Raw genomic sequence first — 25,538 nt, 5'->3', positions numbered from 1 at the left:
TTTGGGATTTTTAACTTCAGAAAAACATCTGATGGTAAAAGCTGTTGAGTTAAACAAATATGTAAATTTTAAAGGTACCTTGACTTCAAAATTTGGATATAAGGATATGTTGCTTTGGAAAAGAGGCTCTGCTTTTGTTTCCACAGAAAGAGGCTATGCATTTGTTCCAGATTTAGATACATCAGGTTTGATCAGCCAAGACCCCTAGATGGTCTCCAATGGCACCATCCAAAACATCCAAAACAGTCCCAAGGAAACTGGCTCAGATGATACACCCTCATGGACTACTCCATAACCCAAAAATTTTCTTTGTGTCCCCATAAGATACAGCACCCCCCTCAGCAGGAAGTAGTAAGAGAAACTATGCCCAAATTCCCAAATATATCAAGCTGACTTTGGAGATGGAATTGGCTCACTCCTTCTCTAAACCCAGACATATTTCTAAAAGAAAAGGTTAAGAGATTCTTATGTCCCAAATCAGAAGAGCCCTCTGGTGTGGGACAGAGAAAAACCAATATTTTTATTTAAAACATGTTGAGTATAAATACAATCTCTTTCTGAAGAAGAAAAGTGGATATGATACAGATATGATAGGATAAAAGGATAGATTAATGAACCTACTTTTAAAGAGCAACAATTTGTTTGAAATGTTTTACATTGCTATGGATTTTAGTTTATTGATACAAGTTTAAGCTTAATTTTGTTATACTGTATATATATATATATATATATATATATACATATATTTCTACTCTCATTTGAGGTATTATGTTTATGTAACTCATTTTTATTATAATGGATAATTAAGAAATACAGATTAATAATTAGTCTTCTATGATAGTCAAACTTATAGTCATGTTAAGTTTTCTAGGTATACATAGATATATTTCAGATAGATATGTAATTTTCAAATACTTCAAAGACCTACAGAATATGGCATTTAAAATGTTTTTAAAAATTTAGACTTTCTGGACAGTGAGACATGTCTGCTCCTGGCATCACCAATTTACTTCAGAGAGGAGGATGAGCATCAAAACACTCTATATGGAGTTTCTCTTCACCTTGGCAAAAATAGCCATTTGGGCAAGAAACTGTTCTTGCCTGGACTGCTTAAAAAAAATGTATCAATTAGACATGCAATACCCATAAGAAGATGACCACTGAACTTTGCTTGGCAAAATGGTCCTTCAGGTTCCTACTTCACAGAGGAAACTGCCAGACATTCTACAGGACACAGAGAGAAATTGCTGAGAGACACTAGTCCTGTGGGCTGAAGACAGATGCCCCAACTTTACAGAAGAACTTTGGATGACTGTCCAGGCTGCCAGCTGTCTCTGTCTACCTTGCAAGAATCCAGAAAGTTGCTTGCATCCTTCTCCCATTTCTCAGGTAATAGTATATCCTTCTGGGATCCTTGATGTAGTTGAAGCTAGATAGTTACAATTTTCCTTAGTTATGATAAAAGATAAGTTAGATATGAAACCTTAGACTCACAAATATAAGATAGATAAGATATCTTCCTTAATATTGTAACTGTAATTCTTGCTTGATAATTGTTTTGTTATCTGTAATTTTACTATGTGAAAGTTAAAACCTTCCTTTTTGAAAAAAAAGAAAAGAGAAAGTGCTGTGGGATGATTTGTATGTCAAATGTGTTGCTCTGATTGGTTAGTAAATAAAACACAGATTGTCCAGTAGCCAGGCAGGAAGTATGGATGGGACAAGGAGAGAGGAAAACCCCTGGGAAGGGGAAGGCTAAGGTGGAGAGACCTGCCAGCCACCACCATGTGACAACTTATAGATTAATAGAAATGTGTTAATTTAAGATAAAAGAAGTAGATAACAAGAAGCCTTCCATGGCCATACAGTTTATAAGTAACATAAGCATCTAAGTGATTACTTTATATGTGGGTTGTGGATCTGTGGGAGCTTGGCAGGAAATGGAGAGAAAAACTCAAGCTACAGAAGATGGAGGGCTGATTCCCACATTCCAGAGCCTTCTTCTCAGCTCAAACCTACACAATACAGGACAGGCTGGCAGCAGAGGCTGTTAGCAGAGGCTGCTCTGCTTTGACAGGAGAGGGGTGCATCAGCCTGATTAGATGAGAAAGACTTAAGGGAATTAGGTTTAGATGTTTGAGCTGCCAAAACCTGATGTGCAGAAATGAAGGACAGGGGTGAAAACAGAAAGGAGACGGTGAGAAATATTTTTGATCTTTTGTCATTTGGAAGTTGTCTGAGTCAATGCCTGCCTTTCTCTCACACTTCCTGTTTCACAGGGAGGCTCCCTTCCTACACTGTAAGCAGATTTTGGTCTCAGACAAGCTCCATCCTGGACCACAGTACCAGGAAGAGATGGGGCCTCACATTAGCTGCTGGCACACACATACACACACACACACACACACACACACACACACACACACACATGCAAGCACTCACGCAAGCGCCCTGACAAAATAGACCTTTGCTTTAATTCAGCAGTCAATCCTCCGGCAAAGAAATATATTCAAGACTTCTATAGAGCAACACCAGGTAGTGCAGGATTAGACTTCAGTTCTTTCCATCCATACAGTTTTGACCCCTGAAATGGAAATGCAAGCCCTCCCTACAGGTGTTTATGGACCTTTGCCACCAGACTCTGTGGGGTTATTGTTGGGCAGAAGTAGTACTACCATGCAAGGAATTCTAGTTGCCCCTGGAGGAATTGATGCTGACTATAGCACAAGAATTTCAATAATAAAGATTGGTCAGAGACTTGGAATTAGTCTTACTTCCTCAAATACAAACAAAAAAAATCCAGTTAAAAGAGATGAGTGAAGAGGCTGGATTCGGTTTGTCAGATGCCTATTGGCTACAAGCCATAGGATCACAACATCCAGAACTTACAATAGTCATAAATGGTAAAAATTTCTCGGGTCTTTTAGATACAGGTGCAGATTTATCTCTTACATCTGCTAGTCAATTGCCTACTATGTGGCCCAAAATGGAGACTGTTACACAGGTGCAAGGTATTGGCCAAACTCAGTGTCCCGAGCAGAGCAGCAATGAGCTCTCCTGGAGAGATGAGGAGAGTTATGAAGGGACTTTTCAGCCATATATTATCCCTCATTTGCTGGTAAATTTGTGGGGTTGAGATGTTATGAGCCGTATGGGAGCATACTTATATAGTCCCTATAGAACTGTCTATGAACAAGAAGTTCCTGACCAAAAGTTAATGGAAATTTCATCTTTAACTGCTAAAGCAAAAATGAATAAGGAAGGTATGGAGCATTTTTAGGAAGGGTCAATGAGCAGCCTGTACTCCATGCAGATCCTATAACCTGGAAATCCGATCAGCCTGTGTGGATAAATCAATGACCCATAACAGAAGGAAAAATACAGACTGTCCAACAGTTAGTACAGGAAAAGCTGGATAGTGGTCATATTGAACCTTCTAATTCTCCCTGGAATTCTCCTATTTTCCTCATCAAAACGAAGTCAGGGAAATGGAGATTATTACAGGATTTGAGAAAGATTAATGAGATTTACTGTCTACATTTAAAGAGCAACTATTTGTTTAAAATGTTTTACATTGCTATGGATTTTAATTTATTGATACAAATTTCAAGTTAATTTTGTTATAATTTAAATATATTTCTACTCTAGTTTAAGGTATTATATTTATGCAATTCATTTAATATTGTAATTAATAATTAAGAAATAAAAATTAATAATTAGTCATGTATGAAACTCAAAATTATAGTCATGTTAATTAAGCTTTCTAGATATATAAAGATATATTTCAATTAGATAGGTAATCTTCAAACACTTCAAAGAACTACCGATTATGGCATTTAAAATGTTTTAGGAACTTCAACTTTTCTGGACATTAAGATATGTCTGTTCCTGGTAGAACCAATCTGCTTCAGAAAAGATGATGTGCATCAAAGAAATTCCATTTGAAGTTTGCTTTCTTTATGGCAATAATCTGCTTTTCTCTGGACTACTTGACACTATGTTGTATAAAGTGGACATGCAGAACCCACAGGAAAGTGACCACTTAACTTTACAAGGCAAGATAATCCTTCAGGTTCCTGCTTTGCAAAAGAAACTGCCATGCATTCTACAGGACACAAGGAGATTCAACTGATGAACTTTGCTAGAATGGGTGGAGGAGCCCTTAAAATTTCCTAGAATTCACTGAAAGCTAGGCCAGAGACTCTAGGCATAAAGGATGAAGATAAATGCCCCAATATTACAGAGAAAATTTGAATGACTATCCAGGGAGCCAGATGTCTCTGTAAATTCTAGAATTATGGAAGTTGCTTGCAATGCACTTCCTGTTTATTTAGGTAATATTATATCCTTCTCAGGTATTTGACCTACTTGAAAACTTGATAGTGATAACTATAATTTTTCTTGTTTATGACAAAAGATACATTAGATATGAAACTTTAGATTGACAAATATAGGGCAGATGATAAAATATTTTCTTTCATTTTTCCAAATACAAATGGGCTAGATATTGTAACTGTAACTATTTTTTGATAATAGTTTTGTCGTATGTAATTTTACTATATTAAAATCAAAACCTTCTTTTTTGATTAGACAGAAAGGGGAAGTGCTGTAGCATGGCTTTCTGTATGGGGTGAAAGTGTGTTGCTCTGATTGGTTGATAAACAAAGCAGCTTTGGCCTATGGCAGGGCAGGATAGGATTAGGTGGTATATTTTAACTGAAGATGAGACAAAAAAATGGAGAGTTGAGGGAGATGCCAGCCTGCCATCTAAGGAGACACAAGATACCAGCAGACTAGTAAATCTATGACCATGTAGCAAAAAATATATAGATTCATAGAAATGGGTTGAGTTAAGTTATAAGAGCTACCTAACAAGAAGCCTCACCCTTAGGTCATACAGCTTGTAAATAATGTAAGCCTCTATATGTTTACTTGGAACCAAGAAGCTATGGGATGTGGGTGGGAAAGATTCATCCCAACTGCAGGGCTGGGGCTAGACCAGAGAAATGTTCCAGCTACAGAGCCTCTGCAATGGGTCCCTTCTGTGAGATTGCAGAGAGCAATAGCATGCTTTATCAGCAAGCTGGGAAAGCTCAGTTGAATACAGCCTAGTCCTACCCCTAGAAGCCTCACTTGGCTTCAAGTGATAGACATATCCCTCAATAAAACAGTCATCATTCTGCTCACCTCTATAGATTCCAGGAAGTTTACACTGTAGTAGGCTTCCAAACAACCCCCAAGTGGCCCCCAATTCAAGGTATGTCTCCCCACCATCTCTCCCTTCACCTCATCTCTGCCACAACTGACTCCCATGCTCCTGTCCTCATGTGTCCATCTGCCCCTAAAATCCATCCTATTTCCCACTACCAGAGAGATTCATGCATTCACCCTAGACCTCTATTTTCCCTTCTGTTCTTGGGTCTACAGGTAGTACCTTGGTTATCATTTGATTAGAGGCTAATGTCTAATTATATATGAACATATACCATATTTAAACAGAATATGAATGTGATTAGTTAGCACATTTTTTTACACAGGTGCACAAAATCGTATCCTTTAAAAACATTAAGCTTTATTAGTTGATGTGAAATATAAAGACTGGAAGGCAGCATCTGCTGACACAGAATAATATTCAACATTAAAGTGGAGAGAGATTTTTTCAGTTTCTACAATTGGAAATCAGATACAGAAAATTCAGAGGGAGATGTGACCCCAGAAACAAGGGTGAGAATGATTACATTTTCCTGCCTTTGCAGATTTTAAGTATATAAAGATCATGTGTGTATGTGTGTATATATGAGTTCATGTGTGTATGTATATATGAGTTGTATATGTGTGTATGTATGTGCATATGTAAATATCTATGTATGTATATGTATGATGTATATGTGCATATATGTTTAAGTATATGTTGGATGGGTGGGTAAGGGTGTGTTTGAGAGGTACAGATAAATGTTCAGGAGAGACTAGGGAAGAAAAGTTAGCAGGAAAAGGAAACAAATGGGGAAAGTTAGTGCATACGGTCAAAATATATGATATACTGGAAAAACATTGCTATGAAGAAAATTGTATCCAGTGAATTTACATAAATAAAATATTTTAAAGGAAAGCAAGATGGATCAGATGACAAAGACCCTTGCCACCAACCCTGATGCTAAACCTGAGTTTCATCCCAGAACCCAAACGACAAAGAGAAAAGTCTGCTGCAGAATATTATTTAAAGATGCGTTATATTTGTTTATGCTGTGGAGTATTTCTTTAATGATTCAAAGATGTAGTGCATTCATTTATGTTGCATTCATTTGACTCTGTAAAACTATGTTACTTTGCCTGTCTAAAGCACCTCATTGGTCTAAAAAAGACCTGAATAGCAAATAGTAAGGCAGGAGAAAGGATAAGTGTTGTTGGCATGCAGAGAGAATAAATAGGAGGAGATATCTGGGAGAAGATTGAGAAACAAAAGAAAGAGGAGGAGAGGAAGACTCCAGGGGCCAGCGACCCAGATACACAGCAAGCCATGAAGAAAGAAGTAAAAAGAGGTATATAAAAATAGAGAAAGATAAAAGTCCAGAGGCAAAAGATAAACAGGATGATTTAAGCTAAGAAAAGCTTGTTAGAAACAAGGCTGAGTTCCCCTTTGCATTTTCATATAAAGGTTTTTCATACCAAAAGGCATGAGAGACATTAAACCCATTATACTTTGCTGGGCTTTGCAAACTTTTTCATCAATGTTTAAGGCACAGCAGCTCTCAGGCAGAAGGGGGAAAGTGGAAGTGTGCAGGTCCAGGGCTGTGTGTGGTGCAGGCAGCTGGTGAGATTCTCAGAGGAGGTTTTTGTTGGAGGCTGAAGCACTGTGGGAGGAGTACTATAATGCTGCTGACAGTAATAATCTGCCAGGTCTTCAGCCTGGACACTGCTGATGGTGAGAGTGAAATCTGTCCCAGACCCACTGCCTGTGAAGCGATCAGGGACCCCAGTGTTCTGAGTGGATGCATAGTAGATCAGCAGTTTAGGAGATTGCCCTGGTTTCTGCTGGTACCAGGCCAAGTAGTGATAGGAGCCTGAAGTAAGACTCTGACTGGACTTGCAGCTGATGGTGACCTTCTCTCCTGCTGACACTGCCAGGGAGGATGGAGACTGGGTCATCACTATATCAGCACAGGCACCTGCAATCAGGAATATGAAAGATCACGTGTAATAAAAAAAACTACAGAATTCAATACAGATGAATTTTTTTCATTTAATGTCCTTGTAATGCCATATTGTCAGAGTATTATTGCAGAAATATTATTACAGCCTGACACATATTGTTATTTTTATATACAAAGAAGTGACTCTGAAAAGATTATAATACTTTAAAATTTCTCACCAGACACCCAGAGCAGCAGGGACATGAGAACCTGGGTCTGTGACTCCATCTTGCTCCCCCTGCCTGTCTGATGCTGCTCTGTTCTCACTGTAAAGGCCTGGTTTATAAATTCTTAGCAGCTGGGCTGGGCTGGAGTGCCCCATGCAAAACAGTCTGCAAATACAAAGGCAGATGCCTGGACAGTATGTGTGAGAGTGGCTAGTGTCAATCCACAGGCAAATGTAAAATCACAGAGATCATGAGAAATCACTGAAAGATACTGGCTTACAGCTCTCCAACAGAAATCTACTAGGATGTCTAATAGAAGCCTTGGTTAAAATCCAAGACATATTTAAATCAGGTGACTTGTGCAGAAACACTAGGAGAGCTATCTCACTTTGGCAGTCCTAGGGAAATGTTATGTTCAAAAAGTCACAACAACAAATTAGGGAACATAGAGTAAGAAAATATGCAATTAATGAAAGGAAAGATGGAAGGAAGAAAAGAGGAAAGCCAAAACCGAGAGGATTAATACTAATTATTTTCATTATCTCCCATCTCCAAAGCAATTCTTTTTTATTTATTTTATTTTATTTTATTTTGGTTTTTCAAGACAGGGTTTCCTTGTGTAGCTTTGTGCCTTTTCCTGGAACTCACTTGGTAGTACAGGCTGGCCTCAAACTCACAGAGATCTGCCTGACACTGCCTCCACAGTGCTGGGATTAAAGGCGTGTGCTACCACTGCCCGGCCTAGCAATTCTTATAGTAAAGAGAATAAACAGTGCCTCAGTTATTTGTATTCCAGTATCCAGGCCAAAAATTGAACAGAAATGCAAAGAGAAGCTCCTGATCATTTTGTAGAATTACTGAGGACATTAATTTAAACCTGAAGTCAGAGGAATTTATATCTCAAAGCAAAGTTAAACCCTACAGAAACTGACATGTATCTTCCCTACAACTTCAGGAACCTAAGATGGCTCTACATTGAGGGAAATGGAAGGAGAATGAAAGAAACAAGATTCCTTCAAGAAGTCATGACTACAGACTAACACTGTTTATTCCAGAAATGCATATTCTATAGTAATCTAGACATTAGCAGCATTGGAACTGCATTAAGATTGTCTTGCTGACATAGTGAATAGGGAAAAAATAACCTTCCCAGAATGAGGCACAGTCATCTTAAATCAAGTAACAATTTTACAGACACCAATAGACCTCACCATCAGAGATCATTGCCATCCAAAAGAAAAAAAAAAAACAAAAAAAAAAAAAATGTTTGAGTATGAATGAAAATCAGTAATAATAACAGAAATCACAGAACCTGCTTGGATTTCAGGATAGTGTACACTGAAAGTATATGTAAGAAGACAATTATGTAAAGCCAGTATTATGTATAAAGTACAAAAATAAAATAAAAACCAGAATAAGAAATAAATAATAAATGAATGAATAAATAAAAATAAATAAATAAAACAGAATGGCAAGGAGTCATGATTCACAGCTAGAATCCCAGAAATAGGGAGACAAAAGCTGGAGTATCATGACTTTGAGGCCAGCCTGAGGTGCAGAGCAAGTTCTAGGCCAGTCTAATCTATATGCAGAATTACATCTTGTTATCTTGTGATTCTCTGTAACAGCCTGTGTCTGTAATCTTGGGGAGTGGCTTGTGATCTGTGACCTCCTTTCTCCTATGGTTCTAAACAGAGTTGATGATTTTACAGTTTGTTCAATCTCTTCCGATTTGTTAAAATGGGGTGGTCTCTTCTACGAACCTCACATGAAGAACTAGAATCAAAAGTTTCATAAACTTTTCTGAACTAGATGTACTACCTCATTGATATCTCAAATCAGGTTTGGAATATATAGCTGTGTATATTCTGTAGGTGTGCTTATGTGTTTTGTGTGACCTTAGTTGTTCTAATGGCTGCTGGACACTCAGAGTGAGGATAAGCCACAGTGTCTGATTTTCATGAGGCATTCAGACTCTTAAAAAAAAAAAAATTTCCCTTAGCACCTGAGTGTTAGATTTAATTTTAAGCACCAATATCACTTTCAGCTGAAGTTTTTTTTCTCTTTTAATATGAAAACAATTTTCTGTTCTCTTTGTAACATGCAGAAGATGTGAGAGGACAACTCCCTACATAATTAAATTCTTGACTTCTAGTAGAATCATATTCTATTATGTAAAAGTAACCTCAACTTGCTTCTTGGATTTACCATTTTTCCTATAAAAAATGATGTTTTAATGGACACAGTTATCTAGTGATGTCTTCCATGACATAACCAAAGTTGTGGAATGAGACAGTCTCTCCAAGGCTTTCTCCATTTAGTTTGCTCTTCAGTGGTGCACTTTCGATCTAAAAGATTAGAAGAAAGAAATCACATGCTCTAAACCTGTTCTGGTGGATGAACTGACAGTTATCCTGGAATGAAATGTGTTTTCTCTTTCTCAGCAGCTTCTGCAGAACTAAAGACTGATGAAGGTGCAGCCAGAACAGTAACAGGCTCTGATTGTTCCCAGTAGAGAGCATCAGCACCGGGGACGTTCTCACCACTTTCTCAGTGTTTCTGTCTTTGCTCTGGGCTCCTGACAAGTGATGGCACTCATCATTTCTGGAAGCCCATCCAGATTGTGTTTTACTGGAGAAAATGAGGCTTTGACTGAGCACTGTCTTCTTATTTTGACTTAATGTCGAAGAGGTGGAGCCTCTAACATGAATTGTATTACACGGATCGTTTCCCACTAAGTGTGCAAACTGGCTTGAATGCTTACAGAATAATCCAAAGGTATTATAGTTAAACATATCAATATTTCAAACTTCTAATTCTTAGTCTCTTCTTTGATGTAAAGTGAAGCTAGAAACATCTTAACCTGCATTTATGGGGTTGTGAAGATTAAAAATCCATTTGAGTGATTAATATTCCAGATTCTCATGCAGACCTGCTCAAAACATAATAGGATGGCTATGTTGCTTTCTGTTTGTGGTGAGTAATGTATGGTAGAAAAAAAATGATATTAGCTCAGAGCCAGTCAACAAAATAGAATGAGGGGAGAGAGTGTTAGGGCCCTACATCACTCCTCATGGATGTGCCATTGATGACCTAAAGACTTAACACTAGACCTGAGTGTTGAAAGTCCTCCCACCACCCACATCCACATGCTGGGGAGCCTTGATTTTACCACACAGACTTGAGGATCATTCCAGATCCAAATGTGAAAACTCCTGGAGTTTAGGAGAAATGCACTGATTTCCATTAAGACCCTCATATTGTAAATAACATTATACATGGATATCTAGAGTGAAGACCTCCTGACTAGTCAAATACATTACAGGAGATGTATGACTTTGCTAACACCTTCAATTTCCACCCAAACATGCCCTTGTAAATGACTTCCATGCTACAATGGAGGGAAGTGATAGTTAGAAAAGAGCGGGACTTGGCTAGGATTTGTGTTCAAAGTTTAGCCTTGTGAGGAATTCATGGTATCTCTGAAAAGAGTAAAAAAGTACAATGTCAAAGCTTGCTTGTGTTTCATAGTGAAGACAGTGTTGCTTTATCTGATTCTCTGCCCCCAAAATCAAGCTGAGACTGCTGAGTTAGAAGCTGATTGACAAGATCCCTGGGTCCAGACTTAATGATAATATCCTGTCTGAAGTTCTCATGAGCAAATCTTCTGACTTTGGGGTTAATGATGGCTTTCAGCCCTTCAGTCCTCACCCTTTCCTTTGCAGTGAAGGAAAGTGACAAAAGCTACAGCTTTATTAAAGGATTCTGATCAATGTTGATGGATAGATGGATAGATAGATAGATAGATAGATAGATAGATAGATAGATAGATAGATAGATAGATGACTTGCTTTAGAGTGCTTGCCAAAGATTTTGTTTACTTAATAAAAATAATCTCCTACAGAATTTCAAATTAATGAATAAACTATATAGAGTAAAATAACTCATGTCTAACCAAAAATGTCAACTATCTGACACTATAATATTTTTAACCCTTTGTATTAACTGATGTGTGTTTATCTGTGGGTTTATCACATAGAATTATTTGATTTCTTTCAATTGATTCCTTTGATCTTAACTTCCAAGCTATGTTTTTAAGTTAAAATCTTTAAGTGGTGCCCTATTATTTTTTTTCTTTTTTCTCTCCTTTTTTTAATTTATTATATTTGTGTTTTAATTTTACACATCTGCCATGGGTTCCCCTGACCTCCCCTCTCCTGCTCCCGTTCCCACTTTCCCCCCAAGCCCCTCCCCTCCATTCCCATCTCCTCCAGGGCCAAGACTCCCCTGGGGATTCATTTAAACCTGGTGGATTCAGTCAACAAAATGTTAAAATTGTTATCTTATTCTAAGGTAAAGTACACTTTCCTTCTGTCTTATGATTCACAATGGTGATTCTTATTCTCCTATTCTACATATATTCCAATATGAATCCACTTGCATGTCATGCCACTGTCTTTTTTGGGGGGGCGGGGTATTATAGTTCGTTTCTGCAGTGTGACTTAATAGCTTCCCATGTGAAATACATTCTTGGATCCAGGAATTGAAAGGGACTGGATTATGAGTACTCTGACTCAATTACTAGATTTATCCATTGCTGTGTCATAATTAAATGGCATTATTGAGAGGTGGTGGAAAGTAAGAATTTAGTGCTAATTGAAAAACTAGGGAAATTCTTCTAAAGACTGTGTCCAGTCCCTGGCTTCATCCTGCCTCCCTTTGCTTCTAGGCTGCCATGGAGTAAACATATTTCCCCTTTGGTGTCCTTCCTCCGTGATATTCAACCTCATTTGGGTCCACAGCAACGATGTTAACCTACCTTGCTCTGAAACAAAAACTGTGAGCTGAAGAAAACTTTGCCCTATAAGTTGTTTTCCGCAGATGTTTTGTCACAGTGAAGAAAACTCTAAACTCAGCACAGTCCACATCACTTCAAGATATTCCTGGGGAAACACCTGACACAGCTGTGTTTCCAGGGACAACCACATCATGCAAGTTTGGACACACTGATTCTCAAGAAGATAGCTTTAAGGTATTTGGAGATCTCCAGAAATTTTATGTAGTCTGTAACACACGTGTTCCCTGTTATATCTCCAAAATAGGTGCTTGATAAGATTCTTAATCAAAATATTGATAAGATTAATTTTCATATACTTCACACAGGCAAACAAATCATTGCCCTCTAAAAACACTAAATTCTATTAATCAATATGTGATGGAAAGACTAGAGAGCAGCACATGCTTACACAGCATCCAACATTAGAATGAAGAGAGGATTGTTGGTCTCCACAGTTGGAAAGCAGATGAGGGGTCTTCTGAGGGAGATGTAGCCCCAGAAATATGGGCAACAAATATCACATTTTCATTCATTTGTGGATCCTAAATATGTTGTGTGCTAAGTTTATGTGGGTACACATATATGCATGCATGAATATGTATCTCTTTATGTGTTCATGATCATAAATATTTGTGTGTATTTGTGTATGTGGATAAGTGTGTGGAATGTGTGTACAACTGTGTCTATGTACTGATGTATATATAAATATACATCATATTTAATCCCACCACTCAGGAGGCAGAGCCAGGTGTATCTCTTTGAGTTCCAGGCCAGGCTGGCCTACCAAGTGAGTTCCAGGAAAGTTGCAAACCTATATGGAGTAGCCCTGTCTCAGAAAACCGAAGAAAAAAAATGGATAACAACAGGAAAGAGAAGAGGAAATGAGAAAGGTTGGTGGATATGGGCAAAATATATGATATTCTTGAAAGACATTGATTTATTTATGGCATTTGAAGGCAATGAATAAACATTAATAAACTCAATGTGAAGCAAGATTGTTGAGAAGGCAAAGGCACTTGCCACAGAGCTTGACATCAGACCTAAGTTTTATCCTCAGAACCTATATCACAAATAGAAAGACTCATGTCCATGTTGGCCTCTGACTGCACTTGTGGACCTATGTACATGTACACAGTGCATTCACAAAAATGTAATTAACTAAAATGTAATTTAAAATTTAAAGAAATTATGAAAAAGAAAAGAAAAATCTTGAGAAATATTCAGCAGTAAGGAAGTAAGAAAGTCCTCCAGAAACTAGAAAAAGAAACAAACTTTCCTAGAGCAGCAAGCTGAAGTGATGTTTGCCTACATCATCACTTCTGCACATAGAGTCATATGTTGGACACCAGAACTCCAGAATCATAAAAATATAAATATCTAGTATTGAAGCAACAGAATTTATGGTAATGTGTTTCAGAAGGACAGAAAGATACTACTTGGGTTCTTTCCTACATTTCCATATATCTTTTTCATATCCAAAAGACATAAGAGACAGTGAACCCATTATTTTTATCTGGGCTCTCCAAACTTTTACATCAGTGTTTCAGGAACACTGGCTCTCAGGGAGAAGGGGGAAGTGTTCAGTCCAAGGCTGTGTGGGGGTCATGCAGCTGGTGAGACTCTCAAAGGAGGTTTGTGTTGGAGGTTGAAGCACTGTGGGAGGAAAACTGTGTTGCTGCTGACAGTAATAATCTGCCAGGTCTTCAGGCTGGACACTGCTGATGGTGAGAGTGTAATCTGTCCCAGACCCACTGCCTATGAAGCGATCAGGGACTCCAGTGTCCCGAGTGGATGCCCAGTAGATCAGACGTTTAGGACTCTGCCCTGGTTTCTGCTGGAACCAGGTTAAGTAATTCTTGTCATTGCTGCCAAACAGACTCTGGCTGGACTTGCAGCTGATGGTGACCTTTTCTCCTGCTGACACAGCAATAGAGGATGGAGACTGGGTCATCAAGATATCCCCACAGATACCTGGGAACATAAAATGACAATGAACATGCACAGAAACAAAACACACATTATGACAGTTAATTCGTCATCTAATGTACTTATAATGTCATATTGTCAAAGTATTATTACATAAGAAATATTATGCCCTGACTCTGAAATAATTAGAATATTTTTTAATTTCTCACCAGACGCCCAGAGCAGTAGGGACATGAGAACTTGGGTCTGTGACTCCATCTTGATTCCCCTGCTGTATGATGCAGTTCTCACTGGAAAGCCCTGGCTTATAAATTCTGAGCAGCTGGGCTAGGCTGGTGTGGCTCATGCAAATCAGTCATCAAATACAATAGCAAATGCATGGGCAGTTTGTGTGAGAGTGGCTGGTGTCAATCAACAGGAATAACTACCATCACAGAGAGCATGAGCAATCACTGAAAGGGATCCATTTACAGCTTTCCAAGAAAAATCTACTAGGTGCTCTAATAGCAGCTGTGGGTTAAAATCCAAGACATATTTAAATCAGGTGATTTTTGCACAGAAATGTGAGGAGAGCCATCTCAGATTGTCAGTCCTAGGGAAATCATAAGATATGCTCTCAAAAATTGCAACAACAAATTAGGAAACAGAAAAGAAGACATGCAAAAAAAGAAGGGAGAGAGATGGGGTAGGGGGGTTGGGTCAAATCTTGTTATCACATATCTACAAAGCCACTCTTACACTGAGGACAATGAACACGGTCTCTGGACATTTGGCCTCCAATTTAAGGATAAATATGGGATGGAGATGTAAAGAAAAGCCCAGAATTCACTCTGTGGAAATCATGGGGGTCATGAATTTAAGACCTGAATCAGAGAAGTTTTAATCTTGAAGCAAAGATAAACCCAGCAGAAACTAGCAAGTGTCATCCCCACAACATCGATAACTGTAAGATGCCTCTAAATTAGGGGAAATGGAAGGGAAATAAAAGAAACCAAATATATTATGGGGGTGAAAAACAGGTAGTTGAAATAAAAATTGTGTCATCTCCTTAAATAAAACAAAACAAAAACAGAAGCCAAATTTCTTCAAGAAGTCATGGCTGTAGACAAACATTGCCAAGACTGTTAAATCCAGAAATGCATGTTCCATGGTAATTTAGAAATTAGCTATATTGAAACTGGGTCAAGGTGGTCTTGCTGACATAATAAAGAGATAAAAAACCTTGCCAGAAGGGGGCATAGCCATCCCAAATCAAGCAACAATTTTTCAAAAACCAATAGAACACAACATCATAGATTGTTGTCATCCAAAGGAAAAAATATTTGTGTACGGATGAAAATCAATAGCAATAACAGAAATCAAAGAACCTTCTAAGATTCAGAGTACTGAAATATGAAAGTATATGTAAGAAGTACATTATAGAGCCAGTAATCTGTGTAAAGTACAAGAAACAAAAATAAATAAAATATCATGATAAGGAGTTGAGAGTCACATCTGTACTCCCAGAACTGGGGAGACAGCAGGAAGAGGACCATAAGATTAAAGCTAGCCTGGGGTACATGGAAAGTTCTAGGTCAGGCTCTGTTATTTCCTGTGTTCATCAGTCCTATTGGGTCTGGAAGACACTGTTTCCTTGATGTCATCCATTACTCTGGCTCTCACAATCTTTCCCCGTCATTTTCCACAGAGATCCCTGAGCCCTCAAGGAGGAATTTGATGAAGACATTCCCTTTAGGACTGAATGTTCCAAGGTCTCCCACTCTCTCTACCTTGTCTACTTGTGATTCTCTGTATGAGTTCATATCTACTGCAGGAAGAAGCTTCTCTAATGATAGCTAAGCAGGACACTGACCTATGGGCATAACTGAATGTCATTAGGAGTCATTTCATTGCTGTGTTCCTTTAGCAGAAATAATATATAGGTTTCCACTGGGTCCATGACCTATATAATCTAAGGTTCTTGGGCACCAGAGCAATATCATGCAAGGGTTTTCTCTCATGGAGTACACATTGGATCCAATTAGACAGAAGGTTGTTATTCCCACAACCACTCTAGATCAGAGGGCTTATGGCTGAGTTGGTGGTCACCTTTCTCCTGTGGTAGAATGCAGATTATCTTTCAGCACCATGATTACTAGTCAGTAGGGGTAAAGGTTCTGGTTAGGCACCAGTTCAATTTCTCCATGTGTAATGAGATATGTAAGAGATAAAAGAGAGGAGTAAGGAAAAGAATAGAGAAAGGGACAGCTAATACCAAGAGTCATTTGAGAGATCATATGAAAATCTACTTCAGTAGAGGCTTCCTAATATGTAAACATACGAAAGAAATCTAAGAGAAATCAGCATATAACAAAGGTTTGTCCCTGGGCAGTGGTGGCGCATGACTGTAATCCCAGCACTCAGGAGGCCGAGCCAGGTGGATCTCTGTGAGTTCAAGGCCAGCCTGGTCTACAAGTTAGTTCCAGGACAGCCTCCAAAATCTACAGGGAAATCCTTTCTTGAAAACAGAAAAAAACAAACAAACAAATGTTTGTCAAACTTTAACTAGACATCTTTTACGATCACATGAAACCTCCAGTGTCAGAAATGGGTTACAGCTTGATAAGTTGTTGCTCAGATGGTCCCTATGAAAACCCCAAACAACTCTAGCTGTTGCTTGCTCTCCACAAACTGATGACAAAGATCTATTGCTGAAGAGACTTGTTTCTTTTGAATTATACTCTGAAGGACAGCCACGATGTTGCCTGTGCAAATTTTAAACACACATACACACACACACACACACACACACACACACACACACACACACACACACACCTGTAACCTTGGGCTTCTGGTGTTATCATAAGGGATATATGCACTGTGTATTCCCAACAAATCTTAGACATTCTCCATAGAATTATGTACGCTAGTTCAGGAAACATGGATTTTATTTCTATTGGGTTTCCTGCAAATATAAAAGATATTTATATCACTTCACTCACCCCAGGTACTCCTTCCTTTTGTCTGGCTCTTTTTTGCCTTATTCACCATGAGATCTGATATTGTTCTCCGAGTCTTGTTTGCTAGTGTTAAATAAAAGCACACCTACAACTCTGTTTTACTGGTCTAGAATCCTTAGTTCAGCTTCTCAAAAGAGGTTCTCTACTCAGTTCCTGGGGCTACTGATGCTCTGGATTCCTAGCAAGGACAGAGAAAAGAAATCAAGTGAATGGGGGTGCATGGTAATCTGTGGGATGCTGTTGCCATACATAGGTGTTCAGTACACATACAACAAATGCAGGACTTATAGTATTTGGACATGTGATCTTGAGAAGGAGTTGGAAAGAAAGACCTGTGCTCTGCTGAAGATTGCCTCTTAGAAAGTGTAGACTGTTATGAGCAAATCCTAAAACATTGTTTACTACTTTTGGCTCGTTTTAAAAAGTGAATATTTTTAGTTCATAAGTCACAGTAAATATTCAATTATTAAATACTTGAATGTATTCCCTATGTCATCAAATTTCTTTCCCAGGTGAACATCTTTCCTTCTTATTTAAGACCCACTGAAGATTTTGAGATGACTCAAACGACACGCTCTCAGTACATCTTTGGACAGCCAGTCTCTCTCTCCTCAGCTCTAGGCAGAACCTCTTATGAAGTTATGGAAACACTATTTAACTTAGCTTCTACATAAACCAGTCCAGTTTCCCAGGCTTCTGAACTATGAGGCTTCCTTGCAGAGGATGTCCATTACTTGTTCAGTAGCACTGGGCTAGGGACAAATATTAGCGGAGTGGTGCCTGAGTATGTGGGAGTTTATTACTGCATTTAAAGTTTAGGAAGTCTCTATACAGTCTGGCTTCCATGAACAAAATCTGTCCTTCTTAATAAGACCCAGAGTCGACCCATTTGAGAGCCTCTCAGGAAGAGATTCTCTGAATCTATGTGAGACTATGACATTGGAGAACTCAAAACACCCTGTCAGAACTGAGAGTTCTTTAACACTTGTTCCAGCATGCACTTAACATAAACCTATTAGTGACCCATCAGCTTCACCCACTGTGGATGACATACTAGAGGAGAAATAGAGACAATATGAGTGCCTTCTTTATCTATTATTAATTTTCATGTCTATGGATGTTTTGGCTGCTTACATATCTGAGCATGACCTATTTACTTAGTGCCTACAGAAGTCAGAAGAGGGAGCCAGAGCTTCTAGAACTGGACTTACAGATTACTACGAACTGCCAACATGTGGGTACTGGGAACTGAACCTAGACCCTCTGAAAGAGCAGCTAGTGGGGTCTCTTTGTCAGTGAGAATCTCTCCAGACCCACAAATGCCTTCTGAGTAAAGAGAAATGATTTTAGAGAAGAAATGAAAAACTCCCTTAAAGAAATAGAGGAAATGGCAAACAAATAATTGGAAGAAAACAATAAACACCTTAAAGAAAGCCAAGATACCCAAGGGGGAAGAAACAATTAAACAGTTGAAACAAACCATTCAAAACATGAATATTGAAAGAGAAGCAATAAAGAAGACATAAACAGAGGGGATGCTACAAATAGCAAATCTGACTAAACAAACAGGAACTACAGATGCAAGCAAAACGAACATAATAAAAGAGATGGAAGAGAGAGTCTCTGGTGTGGACGATAAAATAGAGGAAATAGATTAATCAAACACAGAAAACAATAAAGCCAAAAAAAGTCATAACACAAAAAATGTCCAGGAAATCTGGGACAGTATGAAAAGAACAAACATAAAAATAATAGGGATACAAGAAGGAGAATAATTCCAGCAAAACAAGGCACAAAAAAACAAATTCAACAAAAACATAGAAGAAAAAGTTCCTAACCCAAAGAACATGTCTATGAAGATACAAGAAGCTTACAGAACACCAAATAAACTAGACTCCCTCACTACATAATAATCAAACCAAAAAAAGCATACAGAATAAAGAAAATATATTAAAAGCCACAAAGGGAAAAGGCCACATAACTTATAAAGGCACAAAAATTAGAATAACATCTGACTTCTCATTAGAGAATCTGAAAGCATGAATGTCCTGGATAGACATAATGCAGACGCTAAAAGACCACAGATGCTAGCCTAGACTATTATACCAAGCAAAACTTTCAATCACCATACATGGAGTACACAAGATATTCCAAGACAAAACCAGATTTAAACAATACCTAGCCACAAATCCAGCCCTACAAAAGGCATAAGAAGGAAAAATCCAACCTAAGGAAGTTAGAAGTACCCACACAAACACAAAAAATAGATAAACTCAGAGCAGCAAATCCCAAAGAAAGGAAATACTACCAAAAAGACAATAGGAATTAACAGTCATAGGTCATTAATATCCATTCATATCAATAGACTCAATTTGAATATTAAAAGACATAGGATGACAGAATGGATAAGAAAACGTAAAAGAAACATAAACTCAACTTCAAAGACAGACATTATCTCAGAGAAAAGGTTGGAAAAAGACTTTCCAATCAAATGGACTTAAGAAGCAAGCTGGTATAGCTATTCTAATATCTAAAATATAGACTTCAACCTAAAATTAATCAAAAGGATATCAGGAAGGACATTAAATGTTCATCAAAGGAAAAAAATCCATCAATATGAAGTCTCAATTCTGAACATCTATGCCCCAAATACAAGGGCAACAACGCATGTAAAAAAAAAATATTACTAAAGCTTAAATTATATATCAAGGCCCACACACTAATGGTGGGAGACATCAAAAATGAACTCTCACCAATGGACATGTCTGCCAGACAGAAACTTGACAGAGAAATGAGGGAAATAACAAACGTTATTACTCAAATGGACTTAACAGACATCAATATGACACTTCACCCAATACAAAAGAATATACCTTCTTCTCAGCACAACATGGAATCTTCTCTGAAACTGACAGTATACTGGGTCACAAAACAAATCTCAACATATACAAAAACTTGGAATAAACCCCTGTATCTTATCAGATCACCATGGGCTTAAAGTTAGGATTCAACAACAACACAAATTACCGAAAGCCTACAAATTCATGGAAACTGAATAATGCACAACTCTTTCACCAATGGACCAAGGAAGAAAGAAAGAAAGAAATTAAAGACTTCCTAGAATTTAATGAAAATGAATGCACAACAAACCCAAACGTATGGGAAACTATGATAGCAGTGCTAAGCAGAAAACTGATAACACTAAATGTCCACATAAAGAAGTGGTAGAAATCTCACACTAGTTACTTAACAGCACACTTGAAGCACTCCTGAAAGCTCTCGAACAAAAAGAAGCAAAATGACACTTGAGGAATAGATGCCAGGAAATATTCAAACTGAGGGCTGAAATCAATAAAAATAGAACCGAAGAGAACAATACAAAGAATCCATGGAACAAAGAGTTGGTTCTTTGAGAAAATCAACAGGATAGACAAGTCCATATCACAACTAACCAAAAGGCAGAGATATCACCAAATTAACAAAATGAGAAATGAAAAGGGATACATAAACAGAAAATGAGTATATCTAGAGAATCATCAGGTCATACTTTAAAACCTATACTTCATAAAATGGTAAAATCTAAAAGAAATGGACAATTTACTGGATGGGGACTACATATCAAAATTAAATCAAGAGCAGATAAACAATATAAATAAACATATAACCCCTAAGGAAATAGAAATTGTCATTAAAAGACTCCCAACAAAAAATATGTCAGGATCAGATTAAATCAGGACAGGGTTCTACCAGAATTTCAAAGAAGAGCAAATACCAATACTCCTGAAATTGTTCCACACAATAGAAATAGAAGGAACATTGGTAAATACTTTTTATGAGACTACAGTTACCCTGACACTCAAACCACACTAAGATGCAACTAAGAAACAGAATTATAGAATAATCTCCCTCATTAACATTGATGCAAAAATACTCAATAAAATACTGGCAGACCAACATCCAAAAACACATCAAAAGCCTTATCCACGAAGACCAAGTAGGCTTCATTCCCAGAGACAGAAGGATGGTTCATCATATGAAAATATGTCAATGTAATACACCATATAAACATACTAAAAGAAAAAAAAACACATTATCATCTCATTACATGCTGAAAAAGCCTTGGAAAAAAAACCAACACCCCTTCATGATAAAGGTAATATCAGGAATACAAGAAACATACGTAAACATAATAAAGGCAATTTACAGCAAGCCAACAGCCAACATCAAATAAAATGGAGAGAAACACAAAGCTATTCAACTAAAATGGGGAACAAGAGAAGGCTGTCCAGTATCCCCATATCTATTTAGTATAGTACTTGGGGTTCTAGCTAGAGCAATAAGACAACAAGAGGAGATCAAGGGTATATAAATTGGAAAGGAAGAAGACAAACTTTTGCTATTTACAGATGATATGATAGTATCATCAAGTGACCCCAAAAATTCTACCAGGGAATTTTTACACCTGATAAACACCTTTAGTAAAATGGCAGGATACAAGATTAGCTAAAAAAAAAAAAAAAAAAAAAAAAAATCAGAGGCTGTCCTTATACAAATGATAAAAGTGCCACAAATGAAATTAGAGAAACAGTACCCTTTACAATAGCCACAAATAATATAAAATATATTGGGGTAACTCTAACTAAAGAAATGAAAGACTTGTATGACAGGAACTATAGTTGTTTGAAAAGATAGAAATTTAAGAAGGTATCAGATAATGGGAAGATCTCCCATGTTCATAGATACGCAGAAATAACATGGCTGATTTAACAAAAGCAATCTACAGGTTCAATAAAATCCCCATCAAAATTCCAACACTATTCTTCACAGACCCAGAAAGAACAATACTCAACTTCATATGGAAAAAAGAACAAGGTAGCTAAAACAATTATTCAATAAAGCAGCTTCTGAAGGCATTAACATCACTGACCTTAAGCTCTATTATACAGCTACAGTAATAAAAAAAAAAAAAAAAACAGTGTGATATTGACATAAAAACATGATACTTGGATCAATGGAATAAAATTGAAAACTCTGACATTAACACACACACCTGATTTTTGACAAAGAAAAAACTGTGTAATGGAAAAAACACAGCATCTTCAACAAATGTTGCTGGCATAACTGGAAGTCAATATGTAGAAAAGTGCAAATAGATCCATATTTATCTCCATGCACAGAACTTAAGTCCAAGTGGATCAAAGGCCTCAACATATATCCATTTATACTGATCCTGACAGAAGAGAAAAGAGAAAGTATAGCATTTAAGTCACTGGCACGGAGGACCAGTTCAAAAATATAACACCAGCAGCACAGACACTGAGAGCAACAATTAACAAATGGGACCTCCTGAAACTAAGAAGCTTCTGTAAGACAAAGGACACAATAAATAATACAAAACGAGAGCCTACAGAATGGGAAAAGATCTTCACCAATGCTATATCTGACAGAGGGCTAATCTCCAAAATGTATAAAGAACTCAAGAAACTATAAATCAAAATAATGAACAATCTAACTTAAAAATGGGCTACAGAGCTAAACAGAGAATTCTTAACAGAAGAACTTTAAATGGTCACAACAATTTAAAGAATTACTCAGTATCCTTAGTTATCAAAGATGCACAAATGAAAACAAATCTGAGATACCATCTTGCACTTGTCTAAATGGCTAAGATCAAAAGCACTGGAGACAGCTTATGTTGGAAAGGATTTGGAGGAAGGGGAACCCTCCTCCACTGTTGGTGGGAGTGCAAACTTGTACAGCCACTTTTGAAATCAGTACGGCGGTTTCTCATGAAATTGGCAATCAATCTTCCTCAAGACCCAGCTCTACCACTCTTGGGCATATACCCAAAGACATATTTCTATATGTTCACAGACATGGTGGTAGAACTACCTCAGAATAATAATCCTTGGGAAACAATAAACATGTTGAGTAAAAACAGAAAGCAGCAAATTGAAAGAAATTAAAATGGAAGAAAGGAAAAAGGACAGAAGAGAAAAATGGGGAGGGATGGAAGAAAGGAAGGAAAAATGGGGAGGGGAGGGAGAGAAAGAGAAATAGGGGGAAGGGAAAGAGAAAAGGAAAATTTAAGAATGAGACGAGAGCAGAAAGAAAACAATGGATAAATAAAGGGAGGGGTAAAGAAGGAAAATCAGAAGGCAAAAGTAAAAAATTTTGGTCCAATTATTTACCACACTCAACCAAAACTGCCAAGCACTGAAACTCCTTCTTTCCTAAGACTTTGATAAATCACTGCAAACTACTGTGCTGAAGTTTATATGCCGGGCATTGACCAAGGAGGGAAAGACAGGTTGAGAGTTCATTCCATGGATTTATTTATCATCCATTTAATATCATTGCAAATGTAAGCCAAATAGAAACTTGGCACTACCCTTCCAAATGTTAGAGACTGAAATGAATGATATGAAAATAGAAAATGTACAGAAAGAGTGAAAAGGAAAGATTTCCTCAGGAAGTTATGTTATAATCCAACACTGAAGCCCAACACTGACCAATTTTTCACTTTTTCTGAAAGTTCACATCCCTAGACCTCAGGTACTAAATCGGTGGTTTATGTAACTGAATTTGTAGACCATAAAACATTGCCTACACCCCTAAGCTTTCTTTCCCCTCAAATCTTGCCCTTCATCTACGCCCACTGTCATCCAGGTTGTTCATGTAGCATCCCAGCCATTTCTCTGTCATTGGGTGATCCTTGGGTACTTTCTTAGAGGGTCCCGTTTTCTAGGTAGCCTCCCTGGAGTTGTGTAGCAGTCTAGTCATCTTTGTTTTACATCTAGTATCCTCCTATGAGTGAGGACATACTGTGTTTGGATCAAGAACAGAAAGGGAGAATGAGGAATAACAGACCATGATAAGTGAAGACCACATGAGAACAGGAATAGGCAGAGTGCTGGAGAGGTCCCCAGAAATCCACAATGATATGTCCTCTGTAGACTGCTGGCAATGGTTGAGAGAAAGCCTGATCTGACCTAGTCTGGTGATCAGATGGCCAAACACCCTAACAGTTGTCTTGGAACTCTCATCCAATAACTGATGGAAGTGGATGCAGAGATCCTCAGCCAGGCTCCAGGTGGAGCTCCAGGTGTCCAACTGTCAAGAAAGAGGAGGGTCTGCAAGAGTTTGAATTGTTGAATCCAAGATTGCAAAAAGCACAGGGACAAATAGCCAAACGAATGGAAACACATGAATTATGAACCAAAGGCTTTGGAGCCCCCAGCTGGATCAAGCCCTCTGGATAAGTGAGACCATTGAATACCTTGATCTGTTTGGGAGGGACTCAGTCTGTGGGACCAGGATCTGTCCTTAGTGCATGAGCTGGCTGTTTGAAACCTTGGGCTTACACAGGGACACTTTGCTCAGTCTGGAAGGAGGTGACAAGAACTACCTGTACTGAATCCACCAGGTTTAAATGTGTCCCCAGGGATGCCTTGATCCTGGAGGACATGGGAATGGAGGGGAGGGGGTGGGGGAAAGGTGGGGGTTGGGGCAGGAGGGGGGAGGACAGGAGAACCCATGGCTGATGTATAAAATTTAAAACACATAATAATAAAGAAAAAAATATTTAAAAAATTAAAATAAAAAAATATTGCCTGCAATAAATGATAATGAAAGCATGTCAACAAAATGTTACTTAAAACGAAGAAAAATGATTTTCAGATGTTTCTGGCAGTGCAGACCTCTGTTACTTAATTGCACTTCACTGTAGCCTTGATTCTGAACACAAAACATGCGCACTTGACACTATGCACATCAACATATCATGTGACCCTGCAAATGAGACAGTGGCTCAGATTTCAGACTATTGCATGTTGTGTTAGGCATTGCAGTCTTCTTGCTGAACATACAATACTTTCTGCCCTAATAAAAACAGTAATTTAGTTGCCTACCATTATTCCTAACCATGGAAGTATCGATTTCATACATCTTTAGGTTCTATACTGTTAAAATGGCTATTGCTACCTGTTGATGTATAAATTCATGACTTGACTTACATGAAAACTGGTTAAATGGTTTAGTTTGGGATTAGGAAAGAATTTAAAAAGAAAAAAAATTCCTTAAATGCCCCTAAGCATACTTCTGCCACATTCTGTAATGTATTCATGTGAAGTGGGAATCTCAACACTAATGGTTATAAAAATCAAAATATCTGCCAGAAAGTGGTGCCACATGCCTTTAATCCCAAAACTCGGAAGGCAGAGGCAGGCAGATTTTTTTTTTAATATATTTATTTATTAAAATGTTTTTCATTTTTACATACCAACCCCAGCTCCCCATCCCTCCCTTTCTCCCGCCTCCTCACATCCCTCCCACTCTACACCTGTCAACTCCTCAGAGTTTGTAAGGCCTCCCATGGTAGTCAACAAAGTCTGGCATACCAAGTTGAAGGAGAGCC

The 25,538-nt window shown here is 37.9% G+C and overlaps 2 gene segments (V, D, J or C); both read right to left on the bottom strand.

Annotated features, from left to right (window-relative positions):
• Nucleotides 1–6,732: 6,732 nt before the first annotated feature.
• LOC118580140 lies at nt 6,733–7,418 on the bottom strand. The segment is given in 2 exon segments: nt 6,733–7,166; nt 7,370–7,418. Coding segments are annotated over 2 exon segments (483 nt in total).
• Nucleotides 7,419–10,525: 3,107 nt separating this feature from the next.
• Nucleotides 10,526–14,378, bottom strand: LOC118580139. The segment is given in 3 exon segments: nt 10,526–10,572; nt 13,863–14,165; nt 14,330–14,378. Coding segments are annotated over 3 exon segments (399 nt in total).
• Nucleotides 14,379–25,538: the final 11,160 nt, after the last annotated feature.

Source organism: Onychomys torridus, chromosome 3 (genome assembly GCF_903995425.1).
Source record: "Onychomys torridus chromosome 3, mOncTor1.1, whole genome shotgun sequence".
Classification (NCBI taxonomy): Eukaryota; Metazoa; Chordata; class Mammalia; order Rodentia; family Cricetidae; genus Onychomys; species Onychomys torridus.
The sequence above is the reverse complement of the archived record's forward strand: the minus strand, read 5'-3'. Positions and strand labels throughout refer to the sequence as shown.